Genomic DNA, 15280 nt, shown 5'->3' on the forward strand with positions numbered 1-15280 from the left:
ATGATTAATTGTAGTACTACTTTGCATATAATACTTTAAAGCATTTTAAAAAATAGATAATGTAGATAGGTAATAGGTAACATTATTCCATCTAAACATAGGGAAACTGATACAGAAGGCTTAACTAATTGAATGGGACTGAGACAGCTTAAGCTTTTCAAGTAGGCTGCTTTCATATTTACTACATCTAAAATTGGCAAAGTTTAGATATACTAATTTATCCATAATAAGCACAGTTCGGCTTGGTTCAGCTGAGAAGTCATTGCCAATATGGTTTAATGCACTCTAGAAGTCCTTGCCGTATTTTAAGTTTAATCAGTTGTCACTCATGTTTTTTTTAAACAGGGCCATCCAGAGTAGAGACGTGGCCCAGTTCAGAAATGTTGTAACACAACTGGAAGCTGATTTAGACATTACCAAACGACAACTAGGGACCGAGCGCTTTGAAAGGTAAGTTTGTCTCTGCAGTGTTCAGTCTGGAAAGCACTTTTTTAGATAACAGATTTTGGTAATTTCATGATGGCTATCTTTTAAAGTATAAACTGAACTACAGTTTTATGACAGTATTAATAACGTCATTCGATATAAAGTTTAAAAGCCCCTTATTTTGCTTTAGGGAGAGGGCCGTGCAAGAACTTCGTCGCCAGAATTACTCAAGCAACGCTTATCATTTGAGTCCTACAATGAAGCCAAATACAAAATGTCACTCACCAGAACGTGCTCACCATCGATCTCCTGATCGAGGCCTTGATCGATCATTAGAAGAGTATGTAGTTTAAAGATCCATTCTTTGGGGACCATATAGCAATACTTGAGGGAGTGAGGAAGCTCGAAAACAATCTATCATTAATTCTGTTATTTGAAAACAACTCCATAGGTAATATAGACATATAAACATAATAATATACATAGGTATATAGACATAAAAATAAAATATTTTGATAATTACTTTTATATAAATTTGCTAAAATGAAAGATCTTCATTCTATCTAATGTTTACATAAATTATATATTTTAATCTAATTTTCTTTTTATTCCAAAACATACTTTTTCATATACTTTATTAATAAAATTTTGTTTAATGATTATAGCAAATAAAATACTTATAGGAAAGTAGGAAAGTAGTTTATTTTTCAGAGGAGAATATTTTAGGTATATTCCAATATGTCACAAATTTTGTAAAAACATTTGTTTTTTGAAATAAATTCAAACTTATAAGAAGTTGTAAAAAGAAAATAATATGGAGAACAGTTATCTACCTTTTAGCCATACTCGTTGTTAAAATTTTACTTTCGATGTGTTTGAGACAACATGTTTGCTGTCCCATGTACTCACTCTTGCACGTATTCCTTCTCTCCATAGATGTATGCACACACACACGTGCATGCACACACATGCACGTACACACTCACACATGTGCACACTCGCACACAAATGCATGCATGTGCACACTCACACACACGAACATTTTAAAAGCATAACCAGTGCCTCCAGTTCCAAACCATCCTCCTAGATGTTTTCCTTCCACTTTTCCAGTTTGTATTTGTGTGTTCTTTCCTCTGTAGTAAGAACCCTGGCTCAACATCAGCATGTTTACTCAACAATATGCACATACTCATTTGCTCAATCCCAGAATGCCTCTAAGATAGTTTCATATTTTCTTCACCTATGTCACTACAATAAACAGACCAACTTGAAAGTTCAGGATCCATTTGTAATTCCTGTCTTCACATTGCTTTGCACAAATCTTAAGGGCATATACTCAAATACTGAGTTGATAAATTACTTGAATTAACTTTTTTCCCTCTTTTGCTGTTATTATAGTATACAGTTGAAATAACATTAGATTCATTTATTTCAATTTGCCATCATTTTTTCACTTTTCCATTTCCTATTTTTCCCTTGATTTAATTTTATGTTTGAAAATGTCGGCTAATATGCTTTTAAAAGTCAAAACTCTGCAAAAAGTAATATTCAGATAAGTGTTACTTTTTCCTGTATGCCTTCCATCCCATGTCCTCCATATTCCTTTACGGTCTTATGATAATAACATTCAGGTATATTTTTATTTTTCTTCTTATATGCAAAAGGTAGCTTACTATATATGCTTCTTCATACTTTGCTTTTCTCTCTTCATCTAGAAGTCACTCCATATTAGTTCATAGTGTTTTTTCTCATTCCTTTCTATAGCTGCATAGTATTCCCTTGTATGGATGTACCATAATTATGCAAACCTACATTTGGACATTTAGGTAGTTTTCAGCAATTTGCAATTACAAATAAGATTCTAATGAATAATCTTATCCAAATGTATTTTTGTATTGGTGGAGGTGTATCTATAGGATAAAATTCTAGAATTAGGATTTCTGGGTTAAGGGGTAAATGTGTATGCATAGAGTTTTCTTAAATAGTGTCAAGTTTTCCTCTATAGGGGTTGTCTATTTTGCACTCCCACTGGATATGTGTGAGGGTGCCTGTTTGCCCACAGCTCACCAGCAGAGTATACTGTCAAGTTCTTGAATTTTTACCAGTATGGTGGGTAAGAAATGGTACTTCAGTCTAGTTTTAATTTGCATTTCTCTTTTTATGAGTGAATTTGAATATCTTTTCATATGTTTAAGGGCTGTTTTATAGCTCTTGTTTTTGAGTTATCTATTCATTTGCCCATTTTTCTAATGGGTTTTTTTGTTAAAAATTTTTTAATAAATGTAAGAAATTAGCCCTTTATCAATGCTAAAGTTGCAAATATTTTCTTCTATTTTGCCCCTTTCTTTTGATTTTACATATACTATTTTCCCCATGGAAAAATAGTTATTTTTATGTAATCAATTTTAAATGTATTTTAATGCATCCACATTTCTGTTTGTAGTTAGAAAAATCTTTCCTTATACTCACATAGATAATAGATAATAGAAGAAATCATTGTTTTACATATATATAGGTTTTACTTTTTACATTTAGATTTCTGATCCATTTAGAGTTTATTTTTTACCTTTTCCAAATGACCAACCAGTAGTCTCAAGAAAAGATTTTGCTCCAGTGATTCTATTCCTTTGGGTCTAGTTATGTTACAGTCCCACACTATTTTAATTATAGAGCTTTTATAATATTTTTAACTGGGGGGGGCAGTCTGATGGTTTGCTAGTAAACTGGCTCTCCAAAGAAGAGGAGAGAGAAGCCCTAACTTGTAGCATTTGCCAGTTTCAGTAGTGTACATCTTCCCACTGTGGCCAGTTTCTTTCTTTCTTTTTTTCTTGAAGTGTAGTTGACAGTTTCAAGCTACCAAGCTGGTTTAACCAGGAGCTCACAAAATTTCTGAATATTTACAATCAGCTGTGAGCCAGCTCCAGCATACCAATGGGCTGGTGCTTATAAGAGCTCTTCCTTTTAAGTGTTTACCTACATTTTCTTGTGAGTTTATTTTCCATATGAAATTTGGGGTGGATTTGTCTAGCTCCATTAAAAATAAAACCTTGGAACTTTTATTAGAATCACATTAAATTTATAAATTAATTTGTGGAGAACTGATATCTTGATAATGTTGAGATGTCCTAACCAAGAAAGAGATGTCTTTCTGTTTGTTCAAACTCACTTTGTGTCATTCAAGAATGACTTGTAGTTTTCTTTATATAGGTTTTGAACATTTCTTATTAAGTTTATTCCTAATTATTATATCTTTAGGTTTTCCCCCTCATTCATTGTATCTTCAAAAATGGTATTTTTACACATTAATTTATTATTATGTTACCTTGCTATTTTTTTTATTGTTTCATTCAGTTTTGTCATTTATTTTTTAGAAGATTCCAAGTATATTATCATGTCCTCTGCAAAAAAAGAGATCATTTTATCTTCTTTTCCTATTTTTATCTCTTGAATCACTAGTATACAATCTCTTGAATTAGCATTAGCTAGTGTCTTCAGAATAGTGATAAATGGTAGTGGAGAAAATGGACATCTTTGTTTTAATTCTTACCTTAAGTGGGAATGCTTCTAGGCTTTGTCAAATAAGTATAAGATGCTGGCTTTAGGATTGAGGTGTAAATGTCTGATGATAACCACCCATTTTTATTTTCTCAAAATTATTTTATTTAGGAATGGGTGTTTTTTCAGCTTCTATGGAGATATGGTTTTCCTCTTTAGAACTATTAATATGAGAATTATATTAAAAGATTTTCAAATATTGAACTATCTTTGAATTTGTGGTATAAACCCTGGTTGGTTTTAGTGTATTCTTAATGTCCACTAATATTTTATTTTAGATTTGTGTATTAATATTTATAAGTGATATTGGTCTGTAAGTTTTTCTTTGTGCTATCTTACCAAGTTTAGATATCAATTTTATATTTGCTTCAGAAAAGGAATTTGAGAGTTTTTCATTTACTATGCTTTGAAACAGTGTAGTTTGTGATTATCTATCTGATCTGTAAGGATTTTGTTGGGTTCACCTGTGAAATCACACAGCCTTGGGTTTTTTGTGGGGGGGGGTCATATACTTCCTTGATAAATTTTTCTGTTTGCTTTTTTCTTTTTAAGTTGTTTTAAACTTTCTATCTCTATTCTTTTTGTCTAAAAATTATTAATTTCCTTTGTTTTTCAATTTATTTTCACAGAAGTAACAAATGCTGTACCTTATAAATTTTAAAATTTCCTCTGTATCAATCGTTATATCCCATTGTCATTTCTTTTTTTAAAATATAATTTATTGTCAAATTGGCTTCCATACAACTCCCAGTGCTCTTCCCCAAAAGTGCCCTCCTTAACACGCACCGTCCACTATCTTCTCTCCACCACACCCCATCAACCCTGTTTGTTCTCTGTATTTAAGAGTCCTCCCTCCTTCTCTGTTTATAACTATTTTTCCCCTTCCCTTCCCCCACAGTCTTCTGTTAGGTTTCTCAAGATCCACATATGAGTGAAAACATATATCTGTCTTTCTCTGACTGACTTACTTCACTTAGCATAATACCCTCCATTTCCATCCACATTGCTGCCAATGGCAGGATTTCATTCTTTCTCATTGCCAAGTAGTATTCCACTGTATATATAAACCACATCTTCTTGATTCATTCATCAGGTGATGGACATTTAGGCTCTGTCCATAATTTGGCTATTGTTGAAGGCACTGCTATAAACATTGGGGTACATGTGCCCCTGTGCATCAGCACTCCTGTATCACTTGGGTAAATTCCTAACAATGCTATTGCTCGGTTATAGGGGAGTTCTATTTTTAATTTTTGAGGAACTTCCATACTGTTTTCCAGAGTGGCTGAACCAGTTTGCATTCCCACCAATAGTGCAAGAGGGCTCCCATTTCTCCACATCCTTGCCCTCATCTGTAGTTTCCTGAGTTGTTCATGTTAGCCACTCTGACCGGTGTGATGTACTATCTCAGTGTGGCTTTGATTTGTATTTCCCTGATGATGAGTGATACTGAGCACCATTTCATGTGTCTGTTGGCCATCTGTATGTCTTCTTTGGAGAAGTGTCTATTCATGTCTTCTGCCCATTTCTTCACTGGATTATTTGTTTTTCGGTTGTGGAATTTGGTGAGTTCCTTATAGATTTTGGATACTAACCCTTTATTTGATATGTCATTTGCAAGTATCTTTTCCCATTCTGTCGGTTGCCTTTTAGTTGTCTTGATTGTTTCCTTTGCAGTACAGAAGCTTTTTATCTTGATGAGGTCCCAATAGTTCATTTTTGCCTTTAATTCCCTTGCCTTTGTAAATGTGTTGAGTAAGAAGTTGCTGCAGCTGAAGTCAAAGAGGTAGTTGCCTGCTTTCTCCTCTAGGGTTTTGACGTTTCCTGTCTCACATTCAGGTCCGTCATCCATTTTGAGTTTATTTTTGTGTATCATATAAGAAAGTGGTCTAGTTTCATTCTTCTTCATGTTGCTGTCCAGTTCTCCCAGCACCATCTGTTAAAAAGGCTGTCTTTTTCCCATTGGATACTCTTTCCTGCTTTGTCAAAGATTAATTGGCCATCCATTTGTGGGTCCAATTCTGGGTTCTCTATTCTATTCCATTGGTCTAGGTGTCTATTTTTGTGCCAATACCATACTGTCTTGATGATGACAGCTTTGTAGTAGATGCTAAAGTCTGGGATTGTGATGGCTTCCGTTTTGGTTTTCTTCTTCAATATTACTTTGGCTATTCGAGGACTTTTGTGGTTCCATACAAATTTTAGGAATGTTTGTTCTAGCTTTGAGATGCATGCTGGTGCAGTTTTGATTGGGATTGCACTGACTGTGTAGATTGCTTTTGGTAGTATTGACATTTTAACAAAATTTATTCTTCCAATCCATGAGCATGGAATCCATTGTTATTTCTTAATTGTGTATGTGTGGTTCCCTCTTTGTTGGTTACCTTAGCCAGTGTTTTGTTTACTTTGTTCATTGCTTCAAAGAACCAGCATTTTGATTTACTGATTTATTTTTCTTTACCTTATTACTTTATTATTTTGTTTATGTTATTTTCTTCCTGTACAATCTTTTTATTTACTTTGTTGGGGGTTTTTTCTTAGTATTTTAAGTTAGGATTTCATTTATTGCCATTCTTTTATTCTCATTGATGTAAATATTTAGGGCTATGAATTTTCCAATGACTGTTGCTTTAAATGTATCCCATAGATTCTGATATGTACTGTTTTGTTATTATTATTTTCCAGAAATTCTCTGATTTCTATTTGTATTTTCACTTTTACCCAAGAGTTATTTGACAGAAAAGTCTTTTACCTTCCAGTAAGAAGGGCTTTTTGTGTTTTTGTTTCATTTTTAAATTTCTGATGTTATTTTGTGTAGAATATTTTTTATAATATTTCTATTTTAACTACTGATACTTTCTTTAAAAATTTTTAAAAAAATATTCATTTTTGAGAGAGACACACAAAAAGTGTGAATCAGAAGGGGCAGAGACAGAGGGAGAAAAAAATCCCAAGCAGGCTCCAGGCTCTGAGCTGTCAGCACAAAGCCCAACACAGGGCCAGAACTCATCAACTGCGAGATCATGACCTGAGCCAAATTTGGATGCTCAACTGACTGAGCATCAGGTGCCCCTACTGATATTTTCTTTGTACTTTACTACGTGATAAATTTTTGTGGCTAGTTCATTACACTTGAAAAGATATGTTCTTTCTTATCAAGGTATATATTTTTAGTATATATATATATATATATTTATATATTTATAAGATTTACCTTTTTGCTTTTATTAGTTTTTTATGTAGTTGCTTAATTTTTGTTCACTTGACCTGTTTTACTAAAAATCTTCAATTATTATTATATTTTTGTTTCTTTTGTATCTCCTTTAAATTTTGTTATATGTAGGTGGTTTACCATTTTATTTGTTGCATAGGTATTCTGAACTTTTGTATCTTCATTGTGTGATGTGGATTTTATGAAGTGTACTTTTCTGATGCATTTAATTTTTTGGAGGTGGGAGGGGCTTGGTGTCTACTTTGTCTAGTATTAAGAGTTACAGGTACTTATTGTCTCCATCTGCCTGGTAAATCTTTGTCCATCTCTTTATTTTTAGCTTTTCTGAGATACTGCATTTAAGTATCTCTCATTATAGTATGGATTTAAGTTTTGCTTTAAGGGCCATTTTGAAATAATGGATGAGTTAAGCTTTTTCACATTATTGATATGACTGAAATTTGGTATCAACTCTGTCATGGTATCTTATGATAACTGTGTTTATCATGTGACATTGACTGTATTTCTCAATTTGGCTATTCTTCTTTGCTTTTGATAATTTCTTTTGATATTTAAGAAGGTTTATATTTTATTATAGTAGTCACCTTTCTATTAATCATTTTATTAGTGCCCTTAATTCTCTTTTTTCTTATTTAATCTTTGTTAGTTTGAATGATATATTTTGACTACCACCTATTATCTAGACAATAGTCAGTGTACTTAGTTTACTTTCCCTAACCACTGATTTCTTTCCTTTCCCTGTAGTTCTGCCTTTTCAAATAAATTTATGTATATAGCCTCCAGTGACTAACTTTCGCTCAGCTTTATATATATACCTGAGATTTATCCAGATTGTTGTATTGATCAGATGTTGTGGTATTTTTTTAACTGCTAAGTAGTATTTCCTTGTATGTTTATGCCATAGTTTTGTTTGCTTTGTTATATTATTTATTTTGAAATGACTACAGTCTCACACGTAGTTGCAAAAAATAGTACAGATAATCCTTCTCCCCAGCTTCCCTAATGACAATATCTTACAAACCAGAATATTGATATTGGTACAGTATAATTAATTAGCCCATAGGCCTCATTTAGATTTCATTAATTTTTACACACTCATATGTATGTGTGTGTGGTGGTTTTATTTATTTATTTATTTATTTATTTATTTATTTATTTATTTATTTCATTTCTTTTTATTGTTAAATATTATTCCATGGTAGCCATGTATCACAGTTTGTGAAAGCTGAATGAAAAAAATACATTGTGTATGCTTTCCTTCACAGAGGCTGGGAAAGAATCTTAAGTATTACCAAAGTAATGTTAGAATATATTTTATATACATGGGTGAAATCATTGAGTTAAAAATATTAATCTGCATAATTTTTTTCTCTTTCATAGGAATCTTTGCTATAGAGATTTCTGACATGCGAAAAGATTCTTCACTTCCTTGGTCAGAATTACAAACTGATTTTTTTTTTTGCTATATGATTGCATTTATCTTTTGAATGCTTGACAATGTTAAATGTATTTATTAACTTTGTGCCTCTGAATCTCTGTTCTCATGTGCCATATCGCAGTGATCCGAAATGATATATAGAAACAAAAATGCATATGGCTCTTTCTATCCACACAGTAATAGTGAGTGTAAAATCTGCTTACTTCACTATTGAACACTGTTATGTTAACTATCCGGAGTAAATAAAGAAGCTTATAAAAAGAGGAAAAAGTGTTTTTACAAAACTGATTTCCTTTCCTTTCTTGATATCTCAAATAATTGGCTGGTTAAATTTTTTCTTTGTGATTTATGCTTTCATGGCTGGAGAAGTTGTGCCAAAATAGGCACAATTTATCAATACTGGTCTGGGACCCAATATTCCATTTTGGAACCAACCTGACATAAATTACAGGCCATAATCTGATTTCAAAGAGCAAACAGTAGGAGTATGTCAGAGTTTTAAAATCCATAGTATTGTACCACTAATTAACATACATTTTCTGCAATTGTGTTTACCTCTACTATTTTTAGAAAGGTAGGTGATGCTATATTTGTCACGAATGTAAGATTTAAAAAAATCTGTATTTTAATAAGTTTTCTTTGAAACATTAAAGTACTGCAATCAACTTAATTGCCATTTTATTTATTTTTTGTTTTTTGTCTATGGCAGGTGTCTATAATGTAGAGTAACAACTTTAATGCTGTTTTCCTCTTTCTCCTAAAATCTCCTAAATCTTTTATCTTTTCTCTCCATAGGCTTCGACTTAATGTTGATATTAAAGCCTGAACAGTACTGTATTTTACTGTTTGATATAAGCTATTTGTATTCTTGCCATTTTAATAAAAAAAAAGTACCCAAGCCCTATCATTAGTAATGATCTTATAAAGCAGATAGTTTCTGATTTTATATAGCAACTATTAGTGTCACTCCAGTAGGCTTGTGCCTTGATTTAGGTCTTGTCTAATCATTAACACTGTGATATATTACTATAAATTCATGCTACATATTCATTTTAGTTTGATTTTTTAAAAACTTTGAGGTTTATTTATCTAGTTCAGGAAAATCATTATAGATTGGTTTTAAAAATTGAATAATTTAGGGGGGAGGGACAAGATGGCAGAGAAGTAGGGAGCCCTATAATCTCTGCCAGCTGCAACCAATAAACTGAGAAGGACTAAAAGATCCGCAAGAACGGGAGGTGTGCACACAGACTCCTTATAGATGACAGCCTCATGGATGCCTGAGTGAGTGTGATCTGGGACTGGAGACTCTGAGGGGAGGGAGCACTGGCCCAAAGCAGAACCGGAACTGGGAGAGAGAGTACCCAGAAAGGTGGTGCAGGGCCACAGAGGGTCGGGTGTGCAGACGGGGCACAAGGCCTTGGAGGGCTGCTTGTGCAGAGCAACAGTGCAGAGCGCCAGAGAGCCGAAGGGAAGAGAAAGAGAGACTGAAAATACTCATAGAGTGTGGACACTGGACGGGGAGAGACCTCGGCCTGGGACGGAGAGACACACCATCCCATATATAGCCGCTGGGCTTGGGGAGAGAAATTCTTCCCCCTCAGTGGGCTTGTTCTCCCTTGGGCTCCACGGCTTGATGACTCCAGGCAGAGCCAGGCAAAAGTAGTCTCCCCAGTCCCTTTACTCAATCCCGGCTAGAAAGCTGCCTGCCTATGGGAAGACATTTCATTTCATTACCTCTGGGGCGACAGCATTACAGTGCACAGGCTAGGATTTGGAAAAGTGGCAGAAAGTAGGGGGAAAAAGCAATTTGGTCTGCTCGTGGCACAGGGAGATCAGACCCAGAGTGGCTTGCAATGCATGGTCTGAGAAGGGCTTGAGGCACTGCCATTCTTCTCCCCACAACCTCTAAGGCAGGGCCTCAGAGAGCAGCCCCTGAGACCTACCTACCTATACTATACCACGCCCATCCACGCTGGAGAGCTGTTTTTTTTTTTTAAACTTTTCTAGCATTTAAAATTTTTTTAATTTTTTTAATTTATCTTTTTTTCTCTTTTCTTTTTTCCTTTATCTCTCCTTTTTCCCACTGGAGTCTGGGAAAGACCAACATTTATACACCACTGTGATTAGGTCAATTCCTGCCATCAAGATATATTTTTCTTTATTTCATCCTTATCTCTTCCCTCCGCAGGTTTTACGCTCTCAGACAGTCCTTTGTTGTTTCTGTACCCCCTTCTTTTTCTCTTTTCTTTTCTTTTTCCTTTTGGTTTGCTTATTTATTTGATTTGTCTGTGCACTGGCATGCTTTTGTTCCTTGTGTGTTTGTCTGTCTGTTGTTCTTTTCAGGGCTACCTCAAGAAACAAGCCAAAGTGCACATGGTGGAGAGTCCCAAATATCATGGAGGAGGAAAATAAAATAATCAAAGCACAACAATAGAAACCGAGAGACACTACTAAAAGAACACTTCCTGAAATGACAAGCCCTGGACAGTCAATGAGCCTCCTTTAATAAAGCAATATTAACATGTACACAGTGCATAACGAGCTTTTAAAACTGGCAAGAGACAGAAAGCTAGCCAAAATGACAAGATGAAAGAACTCTCCTCTAGAGAAATTCCAGGAAGAAGTCACAGCCACAGAACTGTTCAAAACAGATGCAAGCAACATAACTGAACAAGAAATTAGAATAATTGTCATAAAATTAATTGTGGGGCTTGAAAAAAGCATGGAAGTCATCAAAGAAGCTATTGATACGAAGACTAGGGACCTTCAAAATAGCCGTGACAAGTTATAAATAAATATAAAATGATATAAATGAGGTGCATAATATTATGGAGGCAGCCACTGCACGGATTGAAGAAGCAGAGAGGACAATAGGTGAATTAGAAGACAGTTATAGAAAAAGAGGAAGCCAAGAAAAAGAGAAAGAAATTGATCCGGAAGCAATAAAGGAGAATTCGAGAACGGAGTGATACACTCAAACAGAACAATATCCATATCATAGGAATTCCTGAAGAAAAGAAAGAGAAAAGGGTCCTGAAGGAGTGCTTGATGAGATTATAGCTGAGAACTTCCCCAATCTGGGGAAGAAAATAGACATTGACATCCAAGAGGCACAGAGAATCCCCCTCAGATGTAAACTGAATTGTCCTTCAGTATGACATGCCATAGTGAAACTGGCAAAATATAAAGATAGAGAATTCTAAAAGGGCCCTAATATACAAACAGAAACCCTTCAGAGTGGTTACAGACCTATCTATTGAAACTTAGCAGGCCAGAAAGGAATGGCAGGAAATCTTCAATGTCATGAACAGAAAAATTATGCTGCCAAGAATCCTTTATCTAGCAAGCCTGTCATTCAAAATAGGAGAGATAAAGGTTTCCTAAATAAACAAAAATTGAAATAATTCACCACCAGCCTTACAAGAAATCCTAAGAGGGACTATATGAGGGAAATGTTGCAAGGAATACAAGGTACCAGAGACACCACTACAAGCATGAGCCCTACAGACAACACAATGAATCTAAACCCTTATTTTCCAATAATAACACTGAATGTAAATGGACTGAATGCTCCAATAAAATGACACAGGATAGCAGAATGGATAAATAAACAAAATCCATCTATTTGCTGTCTACAAGAAACTCATTTTAGACCTGAAGACACCTTCAGAATGAAAGGAAGGGGATGGAGAAATATCTATCATACGACTGGATGTCAAAAGAAAGCCAGAGTTGCCATACTTATATCGGACAAGCTGGACTTTAAAGTAAAGGCAGTAACAAAAAGATGAAGAAGGACATTATATAATAATTACAGGGACTCTCCATCAGGAAGAGCTAACAATTATAAACATCTATGCCCCGAATTTGGGAGCACTCAAATACATAAAACAATCACAAACAGAAACAATCTTATTGATAATGTGCTAATTGCAGGGGAGTTTAATACTCCACTTACAGCAATGAATAGATCAATGAGACAGAAAATCACTAAAGAAACAATGGACCTGAATGACACATTGGAACAGATGGAATTGATAGGTATATTTAGAACTCTGCATCCTGAGGCTAGGGAATTCACCATCTTCTCAAGTGCACATGGCACATTCTCCAAGATAGATCACATACTGGGGCATAAAGCAGCCCTCAATAAATATAAACAAATTGAGATCATGCCATGCACACTTTCAGATCACAATTCTATGACTCTTGAAATCAATCACAGGACAAAGTCTAGAAAACCTTCAAACACATGGAGGTTAAAAACCACCCTAATGAAAAATGATGGGGCCAATCAGGCAATTAGAGAAGAAATTAGGAAATATATGCAAACAAATGAAAAGGAAAATACAACAATCCAAACTCTCTGGGACGCAACAAAGGCAGCTCTAAGAGGAAAGTATATTGCAATCCAGGCCTATTTCACGAAACTAGAAAAAGCACAAATTCAAATTCTAACAGTGCACCTAAGGAAAATAGAAGGGGAGCAGCAAGAGCACCCCAAACCCAGCAGAAGAAGAGAAATAATAAAGATCAGGGCAGAAATAAACATAGAATCAGAATAAAAAAAAAACAGTTGAACAGATCAATGAAACCAAGAGTTAGTTTTTTGAAAAAATAAACAAAATTGATAAACCTCTAGCCAGGCTTCTCAGAAAGAAAAGAGAGAGCACCTAAAATCATGAATGAAAATGGATCTATTACAACCAATCCCTCAGAAATACAAGCAATTATCCTGGAATACTATGAAAAATTATATGCCAACAAACTGGACAACCTAGAAGAAATGGAGAAATTCCTAAACGCATATGCACCACCAAATTCAAATGGGAAGAGATAGAAAACCTGAACAGACCCATAACCAGTGGAGAAATTGAATCAGTTATGAAAGATCTTCCAATGAATAAGAGCCCTGGGCCAGCTGTCTTCCCTGGGGAATTCTCCCAGAATTTAAAGCAGCGTTAATACCCATTCTTCTCAAGCTATTCTAAAAATTAGAAATAGAAGGAAAACTTCAGAATTCATTCTATGAAGCCACCATCACTTTGATTCCCAAGCCAGACAAAGATCCAACAAAAAAAGAGAACTACAGCCCAATATCCTTAATGAATACAGATGCAAAAATACTCAACAAGACACTAGCAAATCGAATTCAACAGCATATAAAAAGAATTATCAACCATGATCAAGTGGGATTCATTCCTGGGTTACAGGGCTGGTTCAATATTCACAAATCAATCAATGTGATGCATCACATTAACAAAAGAAAAGATAAAAACCATATGACCCTGTCAATAGATTCAGAAAAAGCATTTCACAAAATACAGCATTGTTTCTTTTTTTTCTCTTCTCTTTTTCTCAGCATTGTTTCTTAATAAAAACCCTCAAGAAAGTTGAGATACAAGGAACTTACTTAAATATCATAAAAGCTATTTATGAAAAGCCCACGGCTAATATCCTCATCAATGGGGAAAAACTGAGGACTTTACCTGAGAGATCAGGAACATGACAGGCATGTCCACTCTCAGCACTGTTGTTTAACATAGTGCTGGAAGTGTAGCATCAGCAATCAGACAACAAAAGAATAAAAGGCATCAGAATTGGCAAAGAAGAAGTCAAACTTTCACTTTTCACAGATGTCATGATACTCTACGTGGAAAACCTGACAGACTCCACCAGAAACCTACTAAATCTGATCCATGAATTCAGCAAAGTCACAGGGTACAAAATCAACTACAGAAATCCGTTTCATTTTTATGCACCAATAATGAAGCAACAGAAAGAGAAATCAAGAATCTGATCCCATTCACAACTGCACGAAATCCATAAAATATCTAGGAATAAACCTAACCAAAGACATAAAATATCTGTACAGTGAAAACTTATGAAGGAAATTGAAGAAGATACAAAGAAATGGAAAAACATTCCATACTCATGGATTGGAAGAATAAATTTTGTTAAAATGTCAATACTACCAAAAGCAATCTACACATTCAGTGCAATCCCAATCAAAAACTGTGCCAGCATGCATCTCAAAGCTAGAACAAACAATCCTAAAATTTGTATGGAACCACAAAAGTCCCCAAATAGCCAAAGTAATATTGAAGAAGAAAACCAAAACGGGAGCCATCACAATCCCAGACTTTAGCCTCTACTACAAAGCTGTCATCATCAAGACAGTATGGTATTGGCACAAAAATAGACACCTAGACCAATGGAATAGAATAGAGAACCCAGAATTGGACCCACAAATGGATGGCCAATTAATCTTTGACAAAGCAGGAAAGAGTATCCAATGGGAAAAAGACAGCCTTTTTAACAGATGGTGCTGGGAGAACTGGACAGCAATATGCAGAAGAATGAAACTAGACCACTTTCTTACACCATACACAAAAAAACCCTCAAAATGGATGACGGACCTGAATGTGAGACAGGAAACGTCAAAACCCTAGAGGAGAAAGCAGGAAACAACCTCCTTGACCTCAACCACAGCAATTTCCTACTCAACACATCCTCAAAGGCAAGGGAATAAGGAGCAAAAATGAACTATTGGGACCTCATCAAGATAAAAAGCTTCTGCACTACAAAAGAAACAATCAAGAAAACTAATAGGCAGCCAACGGAAA

The 15280-nt window shown here is 34.8% G+C and overlaps 1 protein-coding gene across 5 annotated transcripts in view; it reads left to right on the top strand.

Moving 5' to 3' along the window:
• Positions 1–9593, top strand: part of TSGA10 (testis specific 10) — a 151245-nt gene extending 141652 nt beyond the window's left edge. For 4 of the 5 annotated variants that reach the window (XM_029937176.1, XM_029937178.1, XM_029937174.1 and 1 more), the window contains 3 exons: positions 346–450; positions 617–766; positions 8594–9321. In XM_029937176.1, the coding sequence (XP_029793036.1) occupies positions 346–450; positions 617–766; positions 8594–8618 (280 nt within the window). In that variant the 3' untranslated portion in view covers positions 8619–9321. Of the gene's footprint in view, positions 1–345; positions 451–616; positions 767–8593; positions 9322–9446 lie in introns of those variants that run through there. The other variant, XM_029937175.1, reaches the window with a different exon arrangement.
• Positions 9594–15280: the final 5687 nt, after the last annotated feature.

This window comes from Suricata suricatta, chromosome 4, assembly GCF_006229205.1.
Source record: "Suricata suricatta isolate VVHF042 chromosome 4, meerkat_22Aug2017_6uvM2_HiC, whole genome shotgun sequence".
NCBI lineage: Eukaryota > Metazoa > Chordata > Mammalia > Carnivora > Herpestidae > Suricata > Suricata suricatta.